General features: G+C 32.3%; 1 protein-coding gene across 1 annotated transcript in view; it reads left to right on the top strand.

Moving 5' to 3' along the window:
* LOC134686355 (uncharacterized) overlaps nucleotides 1–20,319 on the top strand; it is a 114,344-nt gene that overhangs the window by 10,666 nt on the left and 83,359 nt on the right. Inside the window, exon 2 of the mRNA XM_063546030.1 lies at nucleotides 17,026–17,080. Coding sequence (XP_063402100.1) covers nucleotides 17,026–17,080 — 55 coding nt within the window. The remainder of the gene's footprint in view (nucleotides 1–17,025; nucleotides 17,081–20,319) is intronic.

Raw genomic sequence — 20,319 nt, 5'->3', positions numbered from 1 at the left:
CGATTTTTTTTTGAAAAATCCTCGTTTTTACAGCTATTTGAGGCACGTATTTATGGTTATATTTCCATGTCCTTGGTCTTTCCTAGACGTAAAATTTCAAAAAGTGCTTATACTTATTTTTTTATTTTTAATTGTTCTAGTTTAAAATATTTTATTTTTTCATATTCAATATCTATTTAATTTTATTTTTAATAACCTTTTTTTTTTTTTTATTAAAGTTGCAATATTTAACCAAAAAAAATAATTGTAATTTAATCATATGCAAGAAAGACTTCCCTTTAATTTCCTTATAAAAAAATAAATAGCTTGCTTTTTACAACATGTACATCTTCACTAAACGTAAAATCTAAAATAAAATGCTACTAAAATTCTTTCTAAAGATTTCATTTTTTAATTATTCTCGTTCAGAATATAAAGCGCATTGTTAACATGAAATCTTATCTCATATCTAAACACAGCTGGTTACATCGTTTGATTAAAATACTACGCATGTAGGTTATTATTAGCAGCTTGTATTCGTGTGCAACAAAATACTATATCATAATAAATTTCAGATCATACGTAAAATATCTCTATAGCAACTTAAGATACTAATGCATATTCAACAGATTAGTAAGCTATTGCGCATGCATTTGAACGTTGGTCATAGCTATTGCGCATGTATTTGAAAGGTGGTCATAGAAAGAACAGAAGTGTTCCGAATAACATCCGGTGTTCCGAAAGACTACATCACTCGTCCAATATATACTGCTCAGTAAGAATTGAGACGAATTAAAATAAAACATTTAAATTGAGCAAATTATTACAATTTCATATGAAAAAAACAATAATAGACGTTAAACTTAATTCAATCAATGTTCAGCACCAAAACCCCAACGGCCAAACAGTAACCAAAGCACATTGATTGATACTTAACAAAATTTAAAAGCTATTTAAGTTATAGGGCTCATCTAAAGCCATGTTTCACCTTATATACAAATAAGAGTGAAAACAAAAATAATGAAAATACTGAAATGAATGGTCAGAAATCACACATTATCATTGACATGAATGGTCAGAAATCACAAATATCCCTGACATGAATGGTCAGAAATCAAAATATCACTGACATGATTGGTCTGATATTTCTAACAAACACAAAATATATAATAATACCGACATGAATGGTCAGATATCAAACAATACCACTGACATGAATGGTCAGATCTTAATTGACAAAATTGGCCAGAAAACAAAATGTTCTCTTAAGAATATATACAATCACCCACTACTGTAAGCACAATTGAACAAAAAGGCAAAGAATAAGATTGCTCCTTCTGATTAAAAGTAACAAGATGAGGCTTAACATTCTCTTGTTTAACAATGAGACAATACTTAAACAAAAAAAATTTGTCAACTTTAAATTACCAAAATAATTCAAATGTTACTTACAGATGGGTGAATAAAGTTCACAAACTGGCATTCCAAACTTCAAAAAAGGTTTATAAGTAGCTACAAACTGAACACCGCGTTTAAAGCATAAACTTCTTAATCTAGAATTAATAGTGGTGACAAAATAACATGTATTCTGAAAATCAAGTAAACGTGGAATATTATGCTGACATAACTATTACAGTATGTGGCTTAACTAATTTCTCAATTGTAGAGATAAGCACATTGTAGGCTATATCAAAACCAGCAACCTCATAGGTGCCAACATTATTGGTTCCTACATGCATCAGAATTATATTATAATAATTTACCTGAATTGTTCCACAATTAAGCAAATTGATAATATCCCAAATATTTGCTCCAGGAAAGGCTTGCAGGTGACACCTTTTAATAGTTTTAACATGCTTTGCTATGGAATCGCACACCAGAGTAGACCTAAAATCTATAAAGAGCAAATTTTAATTTGTTCCGCTACATTGATTTTATCAGACAAAGAACTGACAATATATTTAGTATAGCAATTGCTTTTCCAATCACCCATCAATTGGATAGAACTAGAAGAAACCCCTGCTTTCGATGCCAACGTTGCTCCACCTCTTCGGAAACTATGAGAAGAAACTAATTTTGGATTTAAACCAATTTTACAAAGTAATTATCTTAGTTTATTCTGAAACTGATTATAAGTAATTGGTATCAGTTCCCCTTTTTTTGTACAAGAAAAAGCGGCATCATCTGAAGTGCAAGGATATAAAGAACACATCCTTTTATACGCATTTACTGGGCAAAATTTAGATAGAGGATATGCAAGCAAAGGTATCATTAAAATACGATTACCCAACTGAATTGTTTTTGTCCATTTGAATGCAACTATTATAAGAGACGGAAAGAATGTGACATCACCTCTGCATAGCTGTTTATGTTTGTCAATTTTTTTGGTTGATACTGGAACTAAATTAGACTTCCTGCTTAAAAGTAATAAAGCAAAAAGAAATAAACACCAATATGTCGCATTTAGCGGCGTATTCAATTCAAATGTTCACGAATTTTTCCTAAAATTTCTAAACTGATAGGAAATGCCTGTTTAGGTAAATGTTTTAATTTTCTGTCTAAGCCTTTCATCGTCAACTTTAACTCGTAATACGAAAATACATCCACATGTACTCCTAACAACAAGAAAAGAACTTTAACTCCGTTTTAATAATTGCGAATAGATTGAGCTGATCTGAAACTTCTACAAACTCTGAATAAGTGCATAAAAATTCAGAATCAATATCAAAAGGTTCTAAATGAAAGTAATTACAAAACAATAAATAAGCTCTCTACTGCGTTTTTAAATTAACCATTTTACGAGTTAAAGTTGACGATGAAAGGCTTAGACAGAAAATTAAAACATTTACCTAAACAGGCATTTCCTATCACTTTAGAAATTTTAGGAAAAATTCGTGAACATTTGAATTGAATACGCCGCTAGATGCGACATATTGGTGTTTATTTCTGTTTGCTTTATTACTTTTAAGCAGGAAGTCTAATTTAGTTCCAGTATCAACCAAAAAATTTGACAAAAATAAACAGCTATGCAGAGGTGATGTCACATTCTTTCCGTCTCTTATAATAGTTGCATTCAAATGGACAAAAACAATTCAGTTGGGTAATCGTCTTTTAATGATACCTTTGCTTGCATATCCTCTATCTAAATTTTGCCCAGTAAATGCGTATAAAAGGATGTGTTCTTTATATCCTTGCACTTCAGATGATGCCGCTTTTTCTTGTACAAAAAAAGGGGAACTGATACCAATTACTTATAATCAGTTTCAGAATAAACTAAGATAATTACTTTGTAAAATTGGTTTAAATCCAAAATTAGTTTCTTCTCATAGTTTCCGAAGAGGTGGAGCAACGTTGGCATCGAAAGCAGGGGTTTCTTCTAGTTCTATCCAATTGATGGGTGATTGGAAAAGCAATTGCTATACTAAATATATTGTCAGTTTTTTGTCTGATAAAATCAATGTAGCGGAACAAATTAAAATTTGCTCTTTATAGATTTTAGGTCTACTCTGGTGTGCGATTCCATAGCAAAGCATGTTAAAACTATTAAAAGGTGTCACCTGCAAGCCTTTCCTGGAGCAAATATTTGGGATATTATCAATTTGCTTAATTGTGGAACAATTCAGGTAAATTATTATAATATAATTCTGATGCATGTAGGAACCAATAATGTTGGCACCTATGAGGTTGCTGGTTTTGATATAGCCTACAATGTGCTTATCTCTACAATTGAGAAATTAGTTAAGCCACATACTGTAATAGTTATGTCAGCATAATATTCCACGTTTACTTGATTTTCAGAATACATGTTATTTTGTCACTACTATTAATTCTAGATTAAGAAGTTTATGCTTTAAACGCGGTGTTCAGTTTGTAGCTACTTATAAACCTTTTTTGAAGTTTGGAATGCCAGTTTGTGAACTTTATTCACCCATCTGTAAGTAACATTTGAATTATTTTGGTAATTTAAAGTTGACAAATTTTTTTTTGTTCAAGTATTGTCTCATTGTTAAACAAGAGAATGTTAAGCCTCATCTTGTTACTTTTAATCAGAAGGAGCAATCTTATTCTTTGCCTTTTTGTTCAATTGTGCTTACAGTAGTGGGTGATTGTATATATTCTTAAGAGAACATTTTGTTTTCTGGCCAATTTTGTCAATTAAGATCTGACCATTCATGTCAGTGGTATTGTTTGATATCTGACCATTCATGTCGGTATTATTATATATTTTGTGTTTGTTAGAAATATCAGACCAATCATGTCAGTGATATTTTGATTTCTGACCATTCATGTCAGGTATATTTGTGATTTCTGACCATTCATGTCAATGATATTGTGTGATTTCTGACCATTCATGTCAGTGATTTTGTGTGATTTCTGACCATTCATTTCAGTATTTTCATTATTTTTGTTTTCACTCTTATTTGTATATAAGGTGAAACATGGCTTTAGATGAGCCCTATAACTTAAATAGCTTTTAAATTTTGTTAAGTATCTATCAATGTGCTTTGGTTACTGTTTGGCCGTTGGGGTTTTGGTGCTGAACATTGATTGAATTAAGTTTAACGTCTATTATTGTTTTTTCATATGAAATTGTAATAATTTGCCAAAATTAAATGTTTTATTTTAATTCGTCTCAATTCTTACTGAGCAGTATATATTGGACGAGTGATGTAGTCTTTCGGAACACCGGATGTTATTCGGAACACTTCTGTTCTTTCTATGACCACCTTTCAAATACATGCGCAATAGCTATGACCAACGTTCAAATGCATGCGCAATAGCTTACTAATCTGTTGAATATGCATTAGTATCTTAAGTTGCTATAGAGATATTTTACGTATGATCTGAAATTTATTATGATATAGTATTTTGTTGCACACGAATACAAGCTGCTAATAATAACCTACATGCGTAGTATTTTAATCAAACGATGTAACCAGCTGTGTTTAGATATGAGATAAGATTTCATGTAAACAATGCGCTTTATATTCTGAACGAGAATAATTAAAAAATGAAATCTTTAGAAAGAGTTTTAGTAGCATTTTATTTTAGATTTTACGTTTAGTGAAGATGTACATGTTGTAAAAAGCAAGCTATTTATTTTTTTATAAGGAAATTAAAGGGAAGTCTTTCTTGCATATGATTAAATTACAATTATTTTTTTAGGTTAAATATTGCAACTTTAATAAAAAAAAAAAGGTTATTAAAAATAAAATTAAATAGATATTGAATATGAAAAAATTAAATATTTTAAACGAGAACAATTAAAAATAAAATCTTTAAAAAAAGTATAAGCACTTTTTGAAATTTTACGTCTAGGAAAGACCAAGGACATGGAAATATAACCATAAATACGTGCCTCAAATAGCTGTAAAAACGAGGATTTTTCAAAAAAAAATCGTTTATTGAAAATAACGTTTAAATTAATTATGAAAGTTATGTCCATATTTATTTTCATTAATATTACAAATTTAAAGTTATTTTTTTTTGTTTAAATATTGTTACATTATTTACTTTTTAAAAAAACAAGCAGGTCGGCGATAAGATATCGAATATAAAAAAGAAGATATGGTTTGGTGTCAATGAGACAACTATCTACAAGAAACCAAGATAACACAGAAATACAAACTATGGGTCACCGTACGGCCTTCAACAACAGGCAAAGCACGTACCGCATAGTCGGCTATAAAAGGCCCCGAAATGACAATGTAAAACAATCAGTCAAAAAAGAAAATTAACAAAGTCCGTATCATTGTATGCGTAACTTATTTGCTCACCAGAAGAACGCATACGCAAGCGTTTTAAAAAGGCAGTGGCTATTCGTCCGGCTAGCCGGACAAATAGTCAAAAATGTTTATTTATCCGGCAAGCAGGACAAATAGTATTTTTACGGTTTTTCGCTATTTGTCCAGCAAAAAACATAATGATGAAGATATAGCTTTGTGTTTTGAGAGTTTTAAATAAAGCAAAACATTCTAACATCTTTTTATGAAAAAGAACTCATTCTAATAAAAAAACAAAAACAAAAATATACATTTGATTCAGATTTTTTTATTCTAATATTCTAAAGGAATTTGGGTAGGAAGGGGGGGGTGATTCTCTCTTTTGTAGTTCTGCCTATGAATTTCATGTAAGGTAAATAGTCGGGCCAATCATTATTGACTTTATCTATGAATCCAAAAGATCCTGAATTTATTGTTTCTGTGAAGTTTGGTTAAAGGAAGATCCCCATATGATTATGCACGATTCTTTCTTTTAAATTGTTCGGCGATTTTTAATTCATAGGAAATTAGAGAAAAGGGCAGGCACGTGTAACCTGTCCCCAAAAGTAAGATTTTGTTTTCGATAAGATTGTTCTAGAACAAAATGTGTATTAGATACAACAGAAAAAGGGGGGTACCCCAACCCTGGTGTCTTATTCACAGTCAAGGCATATATCAGAATGTTCATACTATCTCCGTTGTAGTAGAACTTGAAAATAATGCATCCAAGCAAGTTTGATATAGTATTTTTCATTCAAGCAAATTTGATATAGTATTTTTCATTCAAGCAAGTTTGATATAGTATTTTTCCGAATGCGTTTTGCCTCCATAAGGTAAATGGGGGTAAATCATCAATTTCACTTCGATTTCAGGCTTATTCCTCACAGTTAACATGTATACACGCTATTGTTCTGGAATCACTCCTATATACATTTGTTTAAAGCAATCACATTCTTTCAGGTTTTCTCTATGATACCTTAAAATATAAGTAACGATCTCTAATTCTCAAAACGTTCATTGCATACGCGCGTGTGTTATCCGACACCGCGTGTGTTATCCGACACCTCGTCCGGGACACTTTCCGCGTCACATGACACTTTTGTTGATATTGAAGATTTGCGCATCCGCAGACGGATGGCCGGACGAATAGAGATTTTTAACTATTCGCCCGGCTAGCCGGACGAATAGACACTCCGTTTTAAAAACCCGCGATCAATAAGTTTGAAGTACGTCGAAATACAAAGGTATATCGCTCAACAAGGTGAACGCTTTTACATCAGGAAAATTTTAATGGAACATAAAAAATTTCATTCAGCTCAAGCGTTTGTCAAGCGTATACCTGTAAACTGCACGCACACGATATACACGCTACACGGTAAGTTTGAGACACGTTAAGTGCACATTGCATACAAAAATACTCGTCGCCTTAAAGCTTTCACTCAGGAGAAGTCCGATACGGGTGAAACTTCATCAAACCTACAGAAGATATTACACCCTCTCCAACCATGCAACATGGGACTAGACATATAAGTACAGAAACTACTCTTATTAGTTTGAGCTGTACAAGATCTACAAAAATATCCCGCTTGCCTCAAAAGTGCATAGGATCGACCATGGTCCAGCACTAATGATACAAGTACCAACCAGAGTTACAATGACTTGGTAGAAACTCTTTAAAGGCCACCGAGCGGCCTCCAAAAATGAAAAAAAAACACTATTTAGTCGGCTATTAAATGCCCCGACCATTAAAATTAAAAAACAAAAATCATACAAAACTAAGCCTTATTGATAACAAAAAAATTTACGAAAAAAACTTGACCGACATGAATTATGAACAACAACCACTGTACTACATGTTCCTGGCTTTAGAATGGACATTGACACATAAACAATGTGGTGGCCAAAAACCCAACCCTCCAAAATGAACCAAACATTAAGGACAACACATCGCAAGAAAAAACTGTAAAATATCATTTTTTTTTCAATTCGCGTCCCTAAAAATATGGGTACGGTGCACAATAATCACTCACATAAAAACAATAGACACAAATCACTGAAATAATCGCACTTACCGAAAGCTAGTGAACATGTAGACGAACCAGTGGACATAGACGGACTGGTAAACATGTAAACAGACTTATTGACAAACATTCACATATAGACAGACCTGCAGTTGGGAATGTAGAAAGAATAGGAGAAACCCTTAGGTACGCTTTACGCACACCCAATACACGCTTTAAGCTCGTTGTGCACACGATTCAGATATGATTGACAGGTTGAATGCATCAAAATTACTAGCGTATTGGTAGCGTGCATGATTTTTTTTACCACGGCCGACGTACGTCGGATCTATACGTTGATGTGTGAAGCCGGTATTACATTAAGTAAACAGGCAATGTCAGTTTCTAATTCTTATGCACAACAAAAGTAATATAAGACAATACATCTTTATCAAACAATTATCTAATATATATATAATGCCAAACAAGCATTTGGGTTTACAATTGCATTTCTTTTTTTAAAGAAAGCAACTTGTTTATAGTATTGCTTTGCATCCAGTCGTCTCATATGTTTTATATATCGGCGTCTATTTACTTCGAAAGAGCAAATTGTGCTATTTTTAATTAATGAAAAATATATAATTGGCGACTGGAGATAAAAGAAATAGACTTTATACTATTCGAATTATTTCGGTTCTTTACATTTATCGCTATTATCTGTATTTTTCCTTTGATGTTTTTTTGTGATTATTTTCATATCACTCGTGTAGAGTGAGAATGAAAATTATCGCTAGTTTCTAAGGTCCTTAGCAACAGCGTATTAATCTAATTCATGCGCTAGAGTGTCGGCCAATCAGAAAAGATTAACCGGAACTGTACAACAAAAATTGGGGATTCTGTATATCGTCAGCTTATCGGAATTCCAATGGGGACTAACTGTGCACCACTTATTGCGGACCTCTTTTTGTATTGTTATGAGTTACAATTTATGACAAAAATAAGCAATGACCCATCAAAACAACATCTGATAAACAAATTTAATAATACTTTTAGATATTTGGATGATATTTTGGCTCTCAATAATGACGACTTCAGTATGTATATTAATGAAATTTATCCTGGTGAACTTACTTTAAATAAAGCTAATACTAACAATGACCGCTGCCCTTTCCTCAATCTTGATATCTATATCACTAACGGAAAGCTGAATACTAAAATTTATGATAAAAGGGATGATTTTTCATTTCCTATCGTTAATTATCCGTTTTTAGATGGTGACGTTCCCTTGTCACCATCTTACGGTGTTTATATATCTCAACGTGTACGATTCGCTCGTGTATGTAACAATGTTTTAGATTTTAACGAGAGAAATTTATGTATTACTGAAAAATTATTACACCAGGGTTTTCGATATCACAAACTAGTCAAAACATTTACTAAATTTTATCATCGGTATACAGACATCATTCGTAAATATAGCTCAACATGCAGACTTCTTATACGTTCAGGTATTTCACATCCAATTTTATATGGAAATATTCTTTATAAAGCACAAAGGTGTCAGTATTCACCTCATAAACTTACAAAACCTTTGAATAGACTTATTAAGAAGGGATATAATTACGATACTGTTGTCAATTCATTAAAGATTGCATATTTTGGCGTTAATATTGATTCACTTATAAGGTCTTTGCGTCGGAACTAAACACATTTATTCTAAAAACAGTTGTTGGCATGACACGGGTTATGTTCTTCTCATATATGTTATGATGGTATGATACTAAACCCCTAACGGGAAGGATTGTGCCTGATGTTCATATGATGAAATCATAATCTTTCAGTCAGTTTAATTGAAGTCTGGAGCTGGCATGTCAGTTAACTGCTAGTTAGTCTGTTGTTATTTATGTATTATTGTCATTTTGTTTATTTTCTTTTGGTTACATCTTCTGACATCAGACTCGGACTTCTCTTGAACTGAATTTTAATGTGCGTATTGTTATGCTTTTACTTTTCTACATTGGTTACAGGTATAGGGGGAGGGTTGAGATCTCACAAACATGTTTAACCCCGCCGCATTTTTGCGCCTGTCCCAAGTCAGGAGCCTCTGGCCTTTGTTAGTCTTGTATTATTTAAATTTTAGTTTCTTGTGTACAATTTGGGAATTAGTATGGCGTTCATTATCACTGAACTAGTATATATTTGTTTAGGGACCAGCTGAAGGACGCCTCCGGGTGCGGGAATATCTTGTTACATTGAAGACCTGTTGGTGACTTTCTGCTGTTGTGTTTTTTTATTTGGTCGGGTTGTTGTCTCTTTGACACATTCTCCATTTCCATTCTCAATTTTATCTGACTGCGCTGAAATGTCAACAATAAAAGATGATTTATCGTTTTAATATTTTACCGTGAATTTCGCCGTTAAATAATTTATTGGAAGTTATCAAAAGTAATCAAATCAGGTTTTTAACAAATAAAAAATGTCCTTTTCTTTTACATAAGTCTACTTCAAATAATCGTAGGTCTGTCTGCATGTACATTTCTTCATACATGTATATTTCTTCGCCTGATTTGAAAATACATTATAACTTCAACCGTTGACTTCATTTTGATACGTAGAAACAACAAATTATAGCTTATCAACAGTGAAAATGGTCCTCGCTATATTTGAACACGCCTGATGGTCAGATTTCAAATGAATGAACTACCTGAACGACTACAAAGTTTTTCATTCTACCGTCGATAGCCGAAAACTAACCCTCCCATTATTTATCCCACCCAATATTTATAATCAGTACTTTCAGCCTCATTTTTTGTGGAAGTTTTATTTTTCAGCCTATGTTCCTTGCTAATGTTTCTGTGGATATACGAATTTACAATAAAATTGACCGATTAATGGACGTTGGAGCAACATAGTGTATAACCGATGATTTGGATTTGGATAAATTCGCAATGGTGTAGATGTCAGATTTATTGTTGTCCGATGGATAAAGACGTGCAGTCAAAGTGTTGTTGATGAATGGTGCTGAACATTGATTGAATTAACTTTAACGTCTATAATTGTTTTTTCATAAGAAATTGTAATAATTTGCCAAAATTAAATGTTTTATTTTAATTCGTCTCAATTCTTACTGAGCATTTATTTTTAGTACTTTGCATCCAGTCGTCTCATATGTTTTATATATCGACGTCTATTTACTTCGAAAGAGCAAATTTGATATCTATTGCTAAGATGATGTAAATAAATTGACGATGATGATGTGTACTATAATTTGTTCCTTTAATGAGGAGAGTGGAGTATACATATGTGTTACTAGTATGTGAAAATATTCACGTGAATAGGGCTTCCTTTATTCACGACTATATCAATATATTTTGACAATAGATAATGGATACCTTGTATTAATATTGTATAAAACAAAACACACTTGTGCGAACAGCTAGGGCTTCCCTTATTCACAATATTACTGATGGTGCACTTGACTGGGTTTTTTCTATCCGACCATATCAAGTTTCTGCTATCCTTTATACATACAATGTAAATATGTTTATGTTGAAGTAATTCTAACTTATTTCTGGACTATAATGTACTGATACTGATATAACAGGCACCAAGGGAATGAAATTTTATTGATCTTATCAAAAAATAAAATTTGAAATAAAGTGACTTAAAGAATAATGTTACTTTTGTAGTTTATAATGTATAATACTTTTCTAAGTTACACAGTGTATTAATAGTGGGTACACAAAAGATTAAAATGTTTATGCTGTATTTATAAAACAGATTTGTATTTAACTTTTTTATATTTTTTTTAAAAGATAAAATGTTAATTAAAATTTATATTTATTTTTTAAACACACGTGATAAGGAAATGTTCATACAAGGCAGCTCAATTACTTTCGAAATCATGAAAATACATGAATCATAAAAACATTTTATTAGGCTAATGATATGGTATTACACCCCAGCTCTTTTGTTATACTTCATAGTTTCTATTTTGGAAACACGTGTAAATTGAATAGATCTATTGTTACGAATAACAATGGATTTTAACCACAGGCTGTGACAAGCGGGGTTTCTGGAAACCCCTGCTTCTACATCCCGCAAACAAAGTCCATTGTTATTCGTAACAATAGAAATTGATTATTCTTTAAATAGCATGAACACAAGAAATTACCTACAGTGTTCACCACAAATTGTTTTAAGATATTAAAAAAAAACATTTAAGGAAATTCAAATAGCGAAAATAAATCTTTCAATTACTCCTTTGCTGAAAGTAATATTTTTTTATCCCAGTCATATGTTTCTATTATAAAAAAAAAAGGGGGGGGTTCTAACTCTCGACCCCCCTCCCCCGTTATCCAGTGGCCGATCCGGGTAGGGGTTTCGCGGGTTGGACCAGATTTAAAAGATCAATGTATTTGACTTATTTGAACCCCCGTCCCTTTCTTTTGGGTTGGGAACCCCAGCTGGATCAGCCCCTCTTCCGCAAAAGAGAGAGTTACGAAATATTAAATCTGTATCTTTGTATGCTGAGCGTGCCAGTCGGGTTTCTATTGCAGACACACTTATCACTTTGTAGGTCCAAATATGAATGTTTATTCATTCTCGAGAAGAGGGGGGCTTTTTTTCCATAAAAACGGTACCGTAAGATAGAAAATATAGTTATGATTACCTTTATAAAACTGATACAGGTAAGTACTTTGGGTTATATTATTGCCTTTCTCTTTCAAATTAGTCTCATCTACCAAATCCAACGCTTGCTAAGAAATGTCGTCCGTCTCCTACCCTTCCATATTGACAACTGCATACAAGGAGCATGACGTATTTTTTGTTTTTAATATGAATACACGATACGGTCAACCTTGACCTGCTGATCCATATCAACCCAAGGATTTATTTGGAATATGCAAAATAACCTTGACATTGGTAAAACATACTCACTTGTCAAAGTGTGAACGAAGATAACCAAAAAAGGTTACTAGTGGGTTTTTTTATGTAATAACAAACAAATCTTATAAATCATGTTTTGATATTGTCAATAAAATATATGCTATCGTTTTTTTTTTCCATTTGATAATCAATGTTAACAATATAGATTTTAGAATGGGGTGTAAGTTAGTTATACACCTCGGGATACGGCATGTCTGGATAAGAAACCCCTACGGCCTCCGGCCGACGGGGTTTCTTATCCAGACATACCTTTCCCTCGGTGTATAATAACTATTACTTATTTACTCGCATTTATATTTTAGGCATTAAGCTTATTGCCTGCACACATATTTCAGGATTCAAGCTTAAATTCTAGGACTTAAGACAAATGCCTAACATCATTTATTTTGGGGTCGTGGAACAAGAGCCTGACTGAATGGCCTAGGACTTGCTACTGAAAGTGTGTGATGCACCTGATCACACAACGAATGATTGCTGTGAATAGCAATGAAACTCTGAACCTTGAAATTCTGGTGAAACTAACTACTGAGACTCTGGAACTAGCGATGAATAAACCAATAATTCAGCATGGAATACTAATACTTTTATTACGGATGGACTGTGTTCAGGGTAAAGTCCTGAGTCCGAATCTTGCTTATAGAAATTATAAACAAGTATTTATACACAATTGAATTAACAAGTATGGACATAACAAATAAAAATTAATTTGAGTGATATTGTTCACTGACAAAGATTAAACTATTTTTAGAACTTGAAGAATAGATATTAAATGATAATCTGATTACGACAATTAAGAACATACATTATGAATAAGGTAAAATGTCACTAATTAGCTAACCGATTGAAACATGTAACTCAATGTCCAAACTGAGAATTAAATGCATATTAAAGAATGTTGATCTTAAGTCCTGGATACGAAATGTAAATAGAAATGAAATTATAAAATATAATGAATAATAAAACACAGATAATTAATGTCTAAAATATCAAAATTGAGAATTAAATATTAAAGTCCTAATATTAAACGAAGCTGCTTTTTCCACTGTCATACTTATATCTCATTAAGCATTAAGAGTAAATCTGACTTGGATCAAATTGTTTATCAGGTTTAGATCTATCTGCCATGAAATTTTCAAATTCATTTTTTTTAAAGTTTCAAGAGGTTATCTTCAATTATAAAGTATTGCACAATAGATCTTTTATTTTGTGTCAGAAAACGATAAAATGTTAAACGTTTGATAACAATCCTAATTCAGCCAGTACCAAGCTTAAATATTGCATTGTGTCCAAAACTGTTCATTGGTTGACCTTTTGTGACCACGACCAGTTGTGCTCAGCAAAGTATTTTATTTTAAAACTTTATATCATTTATATATTTCAACAATGCTTTTGACAAGTTTGAAAAATTAGTGCCAATCAACTATTTTCATGCCCATGTCATACATGTAGCAGATGGGCAGTAAGTTTTACCCTTATCTGTCCATCCTTCCCATGCAAATTTTTCGTTGCATCTCTCAGGAACTACATCATAAGAATTTCTGAAATTTGGTTTCAGGGTTTATGTTAGTCAGCTACACCATGTCATATATGCGTTTTCACATTCATTACTCAATAGCTTCCTGTTTGCCGAAAAACTTGCATCATTTTACACATGATACTGTAAATTCAGAAATTATTGTGAGGTTTTTATTATTGCAAAAAAAAGAGTTGTAAAGGCAATGATTTAAATTCGCATTTGAAATATTTTATGATTTAAATGGGATTTTTCTCAAAATCGTAAAAATTAAATCGCATTTAAATCTAAAATGACAAAATCGCAATAATAAATGCACATAATAATTTCTGAATTACAGTATACACACAAGTTGAAATTTTTTTCACATTTTTCTCCAATTTAACTACAATGATGACAATTGAGAAACCTGGTCTGATTTATTAATTAGAAAAGCACAACTACACAAAAATAACAACAACCTCTAAACAACATTCCTCTAACTTAGGACAGGTGCATGTAAATGCAGCTGGTTTCAACGATTTTACATGCTTACCTTAAGATAGTAATTTAACATACCACTTAAGAGACTTTCTTTAAAAATTAATGAAAAACATGTGTTCAGATAAAACATTTCATACATTTAATTGTGTGAAACTAGGAGATGGGTATTCACTGGACCATTCAGCGGTATCTCATGTTTGACAATGTTATGTTTTTTATGCCCCCCGACATAGCGGTGGGAGCATTAAGTTTTACCCTTGTCCGTACGTGGGCGTTTTTCAATAAATTTTAAAGCGTAACTTTCAGACCTAAAAAAAATGGAAAATCAACTTGTCTAGAATTTTATTTCAAGAGTTATTTTGAATACCTCTATTATAGACCTGTTTGTAAACAAAAAGTGCAATCTTAAATATTCTTAAAATGATATTATTTTCATAATTTGTGTACTGTTTCGTAGGGGACTTTTGTCCCCTACGAATCGTCTTCTAAACACACACATTTTTTGCAATTTTAAGTGTTTCCTATAGACATTCCAGTTTGTTTATTTTAAATACTAGAAAAATCTAGATAAGACAGTACTTCACATACATGACATATAAAGGTACAACTCATGTAACGTAGAGGACATTTTGATGCGTTTCGTAGTGGACAAAACCGTTTCGTAGTGGACAAAAAGTTTCGTAGCTGACATCAACCCTATTATACGTTAATAAAAACATAATAAAAATCAAATGAAACTGACCCTAGTTATTTGTTTTGCACGAATATAATTGAAACTAGAGACTCTAAATGGCCTGTGTCGCTCACCTTGGTCTATGTGAATAGTAAACAAAGGACGCAGATGGATTGTGTTTTGATGATGGTGATGTGTTTGTACATCTTAAGTTTACTGAACATTCTTGCTGCTAACAATTATCTCTATCTATAATGAACTTTTATCTATAATGAACTTTGTCCGGTATTTTCAGTGGAAAATTGTTAAACATTTACTGTAAAGGACAATAACTCCTTAGGGGGTCAATTGACCATTTCGGTCATGTTGACTTATTTGTAAATCTGACTTTGCTGAACATTATTGCTGTTTACAGTTTATCTCTTTCTATAATAATATTCAAGATAATAACCAAAAACAGCAAACTTTCCTTAAAATTACCAATTCAGGGGCAGCAACCCAACAACGGGTTGTCCGATTCATCTGGCGGCCATCTTGGTTGGTTTGCCGGGTCACCGGACACACTTTTTTTAACTAGATATCCCAATGATGATTGTGGACAAGTTTGGTTTAATTTGGCCAAGTAGTTTCAGAGGAGAAGATTTTTGTAAAAGTAAACGACGACGGACGACGACGACGACGTCGGACGCCGGATGCTAAGTGATGGGAAAAGCTCACTTGGCCCTCCGGGCCAGGTGAGCTAAAAAGATTAAAAAAAGACTGCATGGTAGTTGTAATGTCCACTACGAAACGTTTTTCTCCCATACTTGTTTCGTAGGGGACTGTTTCGTAGGGGACCGTTTCGTAGGGGACGTATTCGCATGTTTTATTCCCTCCCCCCCCCCCCCCACACACACACACTCCCTATATTGCAATAGTAACAAGACTGATTGTATTCATCAAAGCATTTGTAACAGGACTGCAATACATCATATTCACAAACCACTTAAATAAACTATGTTACTTTCTAGTAACTTTTTTTATTGTGTAATGTTGTTCAGTTCATTAAGAAATTTTTGGAATTTATTTGTTAAGTCGAAATATTGCCATTCACTCTTAATAACAAATCGGTATTGACCATCGGTAATGACCATAAGTATAAAATGTGATTATTATAGTTTTGACTAGTAAGTAAAATAACTAGGTGAAACTTCTGATTTGTATTTAGCTAATCTTTTTCTTATAATAATTATGATAATAAAATTACCTATATGATATCGTCTTTTTTATGAATGGTCATACCATATGAAGAGTTTAGAAGTATTAAGTAAACTGTACCAGAGTGTTAATTGCCCCGACCATACGCGTACGGTCGGACCATACGCGTATGGTCGGACCATATGAGTATATAGCCATATGGTCATGACCATACGCGTATGGTCCAAATACTCATGTGGTCCGGAACATATATATATATACATTGTATGGTACATTTTTTAACTACATGTATCTATCGTCTGAACTTATTTACTGTCAGCTGTTTTAATTTAACAAATGTTTGTTAGACTGGTAGGTACTGGTACTAATGTATCTAGTAGTTGAGAGTGATATCAGAACGAATGACTTCAACTTTCAAAGAATTATAATTATATTAAGTTTAATATTTAGATATTGAAACTATTTCAGATTACAAGTGATAATGGAAATTGTGCTGCTGATGATGAATCATATATATTAAAAGGTACAATATATCAAAAGTTAAACTAAGTGAAAAATACATTTTAATGTAAGTAGATATCATTTTCTAAAATAATTGAAATGAAACTTAAGGAGAATTTAGTTTGATTAAATCTAGAAATATCGTTTAGTTTGCATCCACCAAATGTTGACATATGTTAGATAACTTGGCAGGAAATTAAGTATGTTTAGGGAAAATAATTTGTTAAGACTTTGTAAAATGTATCACAACCAACTCTGACACAGTAAAAAAAGGACAACTATTTTCACTTTTTCTGTATTCTATAAACATACATATTTAGTATGAATAAAGTGTACATTTTGAATTTGCTTAAATTTTCTATCAATTCAAAGTTTACAATCAACAGTGGTCAAATATTGTGAAGAGTATAGAATATATGTCTGTTCGTCATGCATAGTATGTTAATGAACTTAGAATGACATCAATAAGTTTTTTAGTACTTTAATAACTATAAGAAGATGTTACACAAGGAAGAGGATAACTCCAACAGGAAACCAGTTATTGTTTAAACATGATGTAGAGTTATCTCTCTTTATATAGTCAAATTGACACTAGATTAAGATTTTGAAGAGTATAGGATATTATCATAAAATTATGTCTGTTCATCATGCATTGTATACAGAAAAAGTCCTTACATAATTATAAGTAGTTAACACATGGCAAGCGTAAAATCTCTTTGTGCTTTCTGTACTATAATCTGGATAATGCACAGCTAAGGTGTGCATTAACTACCTCAGATATACTGCACAGTTCAAATCTATTTTTACCTTTAGGGGCGGTTCTTGGATTTTAAAAGGGGCGTTATTCTATCAAATTAAAAAAAATATCCCCGAGTGTAGCGAGACGAAAGACAATATTGACGATTTTAAGCTAAAACACGATACTTTGTCAAATCCAAGGGTCAACGACCTGTTCGCGCACACACCCGAATCCGCCATCTGGCTTGAAATTACGACACAGTTGAACTTCGTACAAATATCGTAGTTTCAAAATAGGAAAAAGAAAGGTTTCTCCTTCCTTTTTTTTTTTATCTAAGCTGGGACACTGTTTTATTATATGTTGTGTACAACGTAAATCTAAATCAGTGTTTTAAAGTTAAAAAGATAGTTGAAACAATATTTTTTAATTTCTGCCAAAAAAGAATTGTATCTCAGAATATCCGAATAAAAGAAATCTGATTTAGATAACTTTCAGACTCAAAGAAATTTATAACAACTTTTTGAATATCTCTTCTATAAAGGAACTATTTTTGGGATCGAATTTAATGAGGACCATATTTAAGTTTGTTTTAAAAACAGGGGGAATAACTGGAGATCAATCAGACTTCATTTAGATGGACGTGTCTTAAAAAGTAATACAGTAGACAAAAAAGGGGGGACGTGGGGAGTAAAAGGTTTTGAAAGAGAAACGTTTTTTTCTGTTTGTTTAACATTTTAAATTGTGGTACTATGATATCTTCCTCGGTTCTTTTTTTTCTCTGAGCATATCATTGAGGGAAAGAAATTCAAAAGCAATTAATCTAATTTAAACTAAATAACCCTTGCAGTTATGTTTTATTTTAATTCATACACCGATTTGAAAGTCCACAGTTTGTCAAAGTCTTAATCGTCACCAATTAAATAAAAATTGGGAATAAATTTAACGAAAACGATAAAAAAAAAAATATACCATTAAATTGCAATTTTAGCATGAGTCTTAATATAAAAAAAAAAATTAAGTTAAACTTACCAAAGTTGTATTTTCCCCCTTTTTTTTTTACCCTACAAGAAACTTTCCTAGGATCCGTGGATTGCGGAATGGCGTCAACATTTCTAAAACGTTCACGTAAATTGATTAATGCGATATGTGTTAAAACAGTTATTGGCCAATCAAATTGGTATATGTAATTTAATCTGTACAGCACGAGATGATTCAATAACCAGAACTCCTACGTTATTGGCTCATCTCGTGCTGTGCAGATTAAATCCAATATACTGACTTGCTTGGTCAATAACTATTATATTAACATAACTAACAAATAGCGGAATTTGAAAATAAGAGGAGGGCAAACCAAATTGTCCTGTCCCCAATTACCTCTGACTTTTGATACCTTTCCTGAAATTCTCCAGTAATCAATTATTTTAAAAAATCTCATCATGAATGACTACCACAGTTTACATACTTTCATGCAAACTCTAAAAGCCGGCCATGTCCTGGATGTGTTCTAAGGTTCCAAATGATGAAGTTGAAATAATCACTTGGTAAATTTTACGGAAGCTATCACAAACTGGTTGACTGTTGATATAGAATTAAATGGAGAATGAAAATGTGGAATTTGTCAAAGAGTCAACAACCCGACCATAGAACAAACAGCCGAAGTCAACCAATTGGTCTTCAATTTAGTGAGAAACTCTTGCTCCTGGAGGATTCCAGGCAGTCCTTCAGTTGGGCCCAAAACATATATGGTAGTGTTCGTGTTGCTAAGTTTTGAGTTTTCTATGTTGTGTCTTGCATACTTTATTGTCTTTTTTTTCAGCCCACCGTTCGTTATGAACAGTGAGGTTTTACCATCACTTGACGTCTATCATCGTCCTCTGTCTTGTGTAACCTATTTCTTACATATTATTCTCTGAAACTACTGGACCAAATCCAACTAAAAGAGTTGTGGTTTGAAAAACAGCTTTTTTACAAAGTGAAACTTCTACAGTTATGCCGGTTTACAAGTGGAAAAATTGCTGAACTTTTGTTTTCTTTCTCTACCTTTAGTTTGTCTCAATCGAATGTTAATAAACTTAAAGTTTAAACACAATACTTAAAACCACAAAAAACAGATCAAGGTTGAATGTTGGTGGTGTCACTTTTACTGTTCTTGAGTTAAGGATGTACTCAGGTGAGGTTAGGTAAAAATTAAGAAATTAAGAAGTTAAAATTTATACTATAAGCTGCTAGAGCATTAATTAAGGATAAAGATAAGCTAAAAATATTGATAGGTCATGGGCCTCCTTTTCGAGATATTTGAGATTTAATATATGGCGGGTAAAGGCTGACTTGGACTTTTACCTTATATTTGCATTGGTATTGTTTGGGTCTAAAAACAAAAGAAAGAAAATCAAGAATCTTCTAAAATTTTGGTAAGTGACCTTTCTTGAGCTATTAAGTCTTATATGAAAAAATAAAGGGGTGTTATGGGGCAAAATATTTTACATTGTATTGTATGGAAAACACTAAGGAGTCCGAACATT

This window comes from Mytilus trossulus, chromosome 10, assembly GCF_036588685.1.
Source record: "Mytilus trossulus isolate FHL-02 chromosome 10, PNRI_Mtr1.1.1.hap1, whole genome shotgun sequence".
NCBI classification, from domain to species: Eukaryota; Metazoa; Mollusca; class Bivalvia; order Mytilida; family Mytilidae; genus Mytilus; species Mytilus trossulus.
This window is presented reverse-complemented; position numbering and strand designations above follow the sequence as displayed.